Source organism: Nannospalax galili, unplaced genomic scaffold (assembly GCF_000622305.1).
Source record: "Nannospalax galili isolate Female #2095 unplaced genomic scaffold, S.galili_v1.0 scaffold136, whole genome shotgun sequence".
Classification (NCBI taxonomy): Eukaryota; Metazoa; Chordata; class Mammalia; order Rodentia; family Spalacidae; genus Nannospalax; species Nannospalax galili.
Genome location: NW_008340872.1, coordinates 6243080 through 6250943, shown reverse-complemented (window position 1 = coordinate 6250943; position 7864 = coordinate 6243080). Strand labels below are relative to the sequence as shown.

The window sequence follows — 7864 nt, the reverse complement described above, 5'->3', positions numbered from 1 at the left end:
CCTACAGTTGTCAACAAAATGGCTGCAATAGAAAGAAAATTAGAGACCACACAAAGGAAAGAGAACCTAGTACATTGCTGAGATGTGCGTTATCACAGACATCACAGTAAACATTCAGGAAACTCTTCCCAAAAATTCTAACACTGACTTATGATACTTCCGAAACTTTATTTAGCAAACAAAAGCATTTTTATCTCAAGGAAATATCTACATTACCAAATTTATTGTGCTATTGTTCACAACAACAAAGATACAAAAACAACCAAAATGCCTATAGATATATGAATGCATATTTTCTAACAATATTTTTATTGACTGTGAATTTCATATAATGTATTTTAATCATATTTAAATCTAATTCCCCATCCCTCCTCAGATCCATCACCTCCTAAGCTCCCTCTCTTCATGCCCTCTATTAATTTTTTTAAGGTTTATGGAGTCTAATTAGTGTTCTCCAAATGCTTTTGTGTGTGAATCCACCCCTGCAGTCTGGTCATCCTACCTGGCATCACATTCTTAAAGAAAAGTGACGCTCCCTCTCCTGGTAACTATCTATTGCCAAAAGTTCCTCAGCTAGTGCAGGGGTCTCTTGCTCACCTCCTGGCTCCACAGCGGGTTTTGCTATGACTTGGGTTTGTATGAGTGATGTGTGTGCTGTCACATGTGTAACTGCCCTGTTGTGTCCAGAAAACACAGTTTTCTCTTATTTATTTACCATCTCTGGCTTTTAAATTTTTCTTCCCCTTATTCTAGAGTGAACACTGAACCTCAGGAGGAGAAGGTATGAAACACTTGACCCATTTAAGGCATAGCACTCTGAAGCCTCTCATTCTCTACATGTTGACAAGTTGTCCATCTCTATTAATTGCCATCTTGTGTAGGACAAAGCTTCTGTGGTGAGAGTTGAGAAGTACATTAAAGGAAATGTGTCCTTCCCTCTCCATCTTCCTCAGTCCACTTATTCCCACACAACCACACGTGTAAAACCAAGCAAACACCAATATTTAAAAATACATCCCAAATTCATGGAGATTGCTTAATAAAATTATAAGAATTTAGTATTTTCAATGAACTAGTTTATTTGAAAGTTTTTGTCTTTACATGAAATATGAGAACATGGCTGGACCATATTTTACAGAGCACTGTAAAGATAGTGTAAAATTTTGTGTAAGTTACCACAAATTCTAATTGACAGTGAGGATCTAAGAAGGGCATGCTACATTATTTATTATTTATTTTAGTATAAATTAGAATTTTGAAGAAATTTAAGAATGCCTAACACGATAAAAGTTCTAGGCACATTTAGCAAGTCTGTATGATAAAGCCAACAGGTTGAGTAGCTGGAGAAATTCCTCAGTAGAAGCCATAGGACCAGTACCTTCTACAGCCCAGTGGGCGGCAGCACCTGTAGCCATAGCCACCATAGAGACCACAGCCACCATAGCCACCATAGCTACCATAGTCACCATAGCCACAGCCATAGCCACAGCCTAGGCCACCATAGCCATAGCCCAGGCCTCCATAGTAGCTGCCATAGTAACACATGTTGTCAGAAATGGACTGTTCAGTTGAGGACCAGCAGTAGGTTCCTGAATCTGGATGTCTCCATCCGCCAAGGGCCTTTTATACACCTGTGTGGCTATCAGGGAAACCACAGGCATTGCAGCATCTCACATCTCACCTCTGTGCTTCAGAAAACATCACGGGTGCCAATTTAGTGGACAAACAAGGCCGGCATATCTGAGATAATTGTGCTCCTGTGTCAGGATGCTGTGGTCAAATCATTGGGTGTTTCCCATGAAATTCTGGTTCTATGTACAAGAGTCTGCCACATTCTACATGTGTTTTATTGAGTACATATGACCTAATTCTGTGGTAAAACTAAAATCATAGCATGGTTTTCTCCTTAGATGTTTGTTTTCAGCACTCCACAGGCAAACGATCTTGGTGTGTTCTTTTGCTTGTTTTGTTGTTGTAGAATAAACATCATCTGCATTTTCTCGTATTGAACCAAATGCCTGACAATTGCAACGTAAGGAAGGAACAGGGTACTTTGCTCACAGTCCTGGCTACACTCCACTGTGGGGGAAGTCGTAGCTGCAGAAGCATGAAGCACTTGACCACATTTTATCCAAAGTCAGAAGCAGAGAGAGAATACTCGGCTTGTTTCTCCTTTTCTTCAGTCTGGAACCACGGGCTCTGACATGGTGTCACCCACATTTTGGGTAGCTCTTCCAACCTCTGTTTACAAAATCTATAAAATCCCTTACAGAAATACCCACAAATGTGTTTCCATGCTGATTCTAAGTTCTAGCCTGTTGGCAATGCAGATAAACCATCACAGGGATGGAGGGTGATGATGAGTGTAATAAGAACAAAGTAAGTAAAATCACACCGAGGCATGACTTTTTCATAATGAATCCCATTACTTTGAATAATAACTTAAAAACATAAATTAATTAAATAAAAATTATAAATCTCATTTAGAGGCATATATTTTCTGAATCTTGCTCATGAATAAATAGTCTTGTAAATAATTATGGATTTTTTCATCTGGTCAAAATTAAAAACTATGTAAATATATTTGAATTATTCTAAACATATTCTTTCATAAATGAATTCTATTTTTGGAATTTATTCCATTTCTGTGCTAGTACCATGTAGTTTTATGGCTATGACTCTCTAGTTTCTTTGAGATCAGGTGTTGTGTCATACAGCATAGTTCTTTTGCTTAGGATTGTTTTGAGTATCAGGGGCTCCTGTGCTTTCCTACGATTTTTATCAGGGCTCCTGTGCTTTCCTATGATTTTTAACATGTGCTGTCTAGGTCTCTTAAGAATATAATACCATGCGATATCTGAACATGAGTGCATGTGGACAGCTGAAGGCTATATAACAAGAAATGCAATGTCAGACAGGAGAAACCTTCCTTCCAGTTGTTGGTCAGGGTAATCCAAGAGACTCCCCAAATTACACAGCCTAGTGCCACAGCCCTTGATTACTTCACAGAACTTGAAACTTAGATCCTATTCTTAAAGACAGGACTTACTTCAGACACAGGACATTGTGCATTGTAGCTAGACCTGACTTGGAAAGCTTCTCTCTGAAGACTAGCCCTCATAGTTCTAGAGGATACTACACAAGCTACTAAGGGAGAAAATCAATCAATGGTCCACCTCAGCTGTAAAGTCTAATAACCAAAATAAATGGCACATCGAACTATATCTACTGGTGCATTAGTGGCACTTTTATCTAGGGGTTAAGGAAGAGCTATCAAATTGGAGTTAAAGCCCTCTCAATGGGAGGGAACTCATGGGTGGCACTGTAATGTAGCCAAATACACATGGCTAGAGAGGTCATAGTTCCTAGAGAAAACCGTACCTCTCTGTCATATCTCTAGACAAATGAATTTTTTTACTGTATGCTAAATATGGGTCCTTATATTTACAGACAAGTATACCATATACTACTCATCAAAGAAGTACACTTCTTTTTGCTACAGATGGAGGCTATTACAGAGTTCCACAACTAGTCACACAGAGACTATATGTCTGAAAGATGCCCAACTCTAAGTGACACATCTATAGTGGAACCTCTATATCTAAGGCTCATGGAACATAGTGAAACAAGGGGTAAAGAGAATACTGCACATCCCTCAACTCTCACCAGCGAAGCTTGTTCATACGACAGAATATGATGCATACAGAAGACCACAAGTGGCTGTGGTTTAGAGAAGGAGAGACTGCAGAGTGCATGTCCCAGGATAGGACTCCTATATTAAACCTCACCCACCCATGTCTCAGGGACCATTGTGGAAAAGGGGGCAGAAATATTGTGAGAGCCAATGTTGGTGCACAAACATAAAAAAAACAGGCATTCAGACCTCTGGGAGCTTGGTCATAGGATCTTGAAACAATGGTAACAGTATGCACAAGAACCATGCTGACTCAATCAGACAAAAAACACCATAGAACTGAAGAAATGGGCAGCAGGCCCCAACCTTAGCCAAGGAAATACTGGCAAGTGATTACTGTGGAGTGAGGGAGAGTAGATCTTTAAGGGAGAGAGTCTAGATAGGATATCTAGAGAGTCTAGATAGACTCCAGTGGATGAACTTGCGGCAAGGCACATCTGGGTAAAATGCTTGATTGGACAGTACTTAACATATAAGACTGAATGCATGAAACCTGATAGGGAGGCTGGGGGGACACAGAGGGGAATTGTGATCTAAATTTGACTAAGATCTATTACATGAAATGCCTGAAAGTCAATAAAAGTATATATTAAAAAGTATCAGGAGAAATTGGAACTCTTACATTCCTTTGGTGGAAATGTCCAACAATCATTATTTTAGATAATAGCTTGAAAATTCTGCAAATATTAAGTAACTGCAATCTGTAACCTTCAGATTGTACCCAAGAGGAATAAAAACAAATATGAACATAAAGAGGGGGGAAAGTATTTAGTTGGAATTTCCAGAAGAATTACATTAAATCTTTACATTGTTCTACAAAATATAGCCATCTTCACATTATTAATTCTGCCAGTCAATGAGCATGGGGTACCATTCTTTCTCCTGGGGTGTTCTTCAAATTTATTTCTTCACAGAAAATATATGAAACTGGTCATCATACTAAGCAAGAAATTCTGGACTCAGAAACAAAGCAGCTGGGCTGCCAAGATGGCTCAGTGGATGGAAAGCACCTGCTGTGGACCTGAGGTCCTGAGCTTGATCCCAAGAATCCACATGGTAGGAGAGAATCAGATTTCCCAGCTTTTCCCTGACCTCCATAATACGTACTGTTGCAAAATCAGACCCCTCTCCCAGCACAAATGCAGAGAAAATAAAACAAAGGATAATAAAATGTTTTAAGAATACAGACAGATATCACATAGGCAGTGACTCCAGTTAGGCTGACTAGACTCCAGTGGATGAACTTGAACTGAAGGACAGCTGGCACAAGTGTTTGACTGGATAAGACTTAAGGTATATGACAGAAGGCATAAAATCCAGTAGGGGGGGTAGGGTGTGGATTTCTAAATTTGAGGAGGAGGTCTAAATTTGATTAAGATATGCTATATAAAATGCACAAAAACTCAATAAAATATTTTATTTATTTATTATTTACTTTTTGTCTTTTTGAGACAGGTTCTCCCTGTAGCCCCAGCTCCCAGCAACTCACTTTGTAGATCAGGCTGGCCTCAAACTCACAGAAATCCACCTGCCTCTGCCTCCTGAGTGCTGTGGTTACAGGCATGCACCACCACACCTGGCTTTCAAGAAAATATTTTAATAAAATATGAAAAAAATAGAAAAAGGAAAAAGGTCACGATTTGTTTGTCATACAATTTGTATGTCATACACAACATTTACACTTAAATTTGGGAGTGCGTGTGTACGTGCGTGCGTGTGTGCATGCGTGCGTGCGTGCGTGTGTGTGTGTGTGTGGAGAGCACCTTGAGAGAAGCACTCTTAAGGGGGTAGGATGAGAGAAATGCAGTACAGGAGGCAGGGAAGCAGAGAAGGGCAGGAGGAAGGCTGTGCTGGATTGGGATGAATGAAGCAAAATAAAATGATATATATGTATGCAAATACCATAATGAGTCTCAGTACTTTAAAAGTAACTAAGTTTATAAAATTGTAAATAGCAGGAATATCATAAATAAACTTAATTATTGTTGTAATTAGAAAGATTAAACTTTTAAAAAATGAAGAAAGCAGCACAGCAAGAAGAATGTGGAAGATGGTCACTACAATAGATGCTGCCATCAGAAAGACAATGCCACATGTTCTCACACATTTGAAGAAACTTAAAATTGATCTTTAAGAATGGAGGTGAGTGATGGTCACTTGAGTCTGAGAAAGGCATTTGGAAGAGAACAGCAAGAAAATTAATAAGTCACACCAAAACACAATTACAGGGGACATATTCGTTGTGGTTTTCTATAGCAGAGTAGGGTTACTTTTAGTTAAAACAAGGATATTTTGAAATGATTTCAAAGGGACTGGGGTGGTGGTTTAGTTGGTAAAGTGCACTTTGCACAAATATAAGAATCCAAGTTTGAAATCCCAGCCTTGAGATAAGGGGAGAACAGAGGATCCTTGAAACTTATTGGCCAGCTAACTTAGACCAATTGTTGAGCTTAGGGTTCGCTGAGAGACCCTGTCTCAAAAATTAAAGGTGTATTGATAAATTAAAAACAGTTGCTCTGTAATCTAACTAGCTAGCTAAACAAATAAATAATAAATAATAAATGTGAATATTGACAAAGGGAAGACATCGATCATTGTCCTTGTGTTTCATGGTTTAACCATTTACCAGCTGTAGAGTTTAGTCTCATTTTTTTCTTGATTTGCTCCACATGTATGCACAAACACAAGAACACCAGAGTCACAAACAAATAATGTTAATGGATGTGTTTGAAATTCTCTACATCTACAAATGATTAAGGTTTGAGGAAATGGAATTGGTTGCTAGTCTTGATTTCATAGCAGTATATCACCAAATTACCATAATGTATTCCATGAAGTTTGCAAACATTCCTCACAGTAATAAAGAAGATGGATAGTTGAAGAAACTCCTCAGTAGAAGCCATAGGACCATACCTTCCACAGTTCAGCATTTAAACAGTGCAAAATAAAAACTAGACACTAGATATGCTCAAGCAAAATAAAGATAATTTTTTTTGGTCTTTTTGAGACAGGGTCTCACAGCTGGCCTGGATTTGCTATGGAGACCAGTCTGGCCTCGAACTCACAGAGCTCCACCTGCCTCTGCCTCCCAAGTGCTGGGATTAAAGGCATGTGCCACCACATCTGGCAAAGATAACTTTTTTAAAATCTTTAAATCTTTTATCTGTATTCAAAGTCAATGTGACAGAATTTCAGACAAAATTAAACTTCAAGCCACAAAACTAATGTAAGTATACATACATGAAAATTTTTTAAATCTATTTTTGGTTTATGTGTATATGTGGAAGCGTGTACAACACATCAGGGTAGGTGGTCATGCAGGACAGAAAAGGGTACAAGTTCCCCCAGTACTAGAGTTATTAGTGGTGAAACCAAACCCAAGTCCTCGCCAAGAGCCGCAAGTGCTCTTAACCATCTCTCTGGAGCCATCTCTCCAGTCCCATGAAAAAATGTTTGGCCTTGGCTCATATATGACATTTAAATACAAAGTTTAGAAGTGCAGACAAAAAATGAGACTAGGGGCTGGAGAGAGGGCTAAGTGGGTAAAACATTTGTTGAACAATTGTGAAGACTGGACCTTGGATCCTTAGAACCAAATTAAAAGCCAGCTGATCATGGAGGTCCACCTGTAAACCCAGCAGAGGAGGCAGAGGTAGAGTATTTCAGAGGCAAGCTGGCCAGCCACGCTAAACAATGAGAGATCCTGACCCAATGTATATGTTCAAGAGCAATCAAGGAAGACACCTTACTTCAACCTTGGACCTCAGCCTGTGTCCCACTTGCACAGAATTGCTGTCACACACACGTACACCCCACACGCATATACACACACAGACACATGCACACACGCACACACCATTCACGAAGAAAGTAGATGAATATGTTCATGTTTTCATGTACCCAACTAAGAAGATTTTGCACAATGGAAAAATAAAGAGATGAAAGGAAAATCTACAAAAAGGAAGAAAACAAAGGCGTCGATACGGAACTCAGGAAAAAAAGGTATCTAGCATACTTAAAACTGGTCACCAGGAAAAATAAACTGGTACTAAATTTACCAGAGAATCAGAGTAGATGCTTAACAAAAACATGCAAATGTTGAAAGGGAAAAAAATGCTGTGTTTCACCAATCATTTCTCAAGGAAGCAAATGAAGATATATATATATATA

General features: G+C 38.9%; 1 protein-coding gene across 1 annotated transcript; it reads right to left on the bottom strand.

The window, feature by feature from the left end:
* Positions 1-1353: 1353 nt before the first annotated feature.
* On the bottom strand, positions 1354-1545 carry LOC103736484 (keratin-associated protein 20-2-like). The gene has a single exon (XM_008836001.1). The coding sequence runs from the start codon at positions 1543-1545 to the stop codon at positions 1354-1356; it is 192 nt and encodes a 63-aa protein (XP_008834223.1).
* Positions 1546-7864: the final 6319 nt, after the last annotated feature.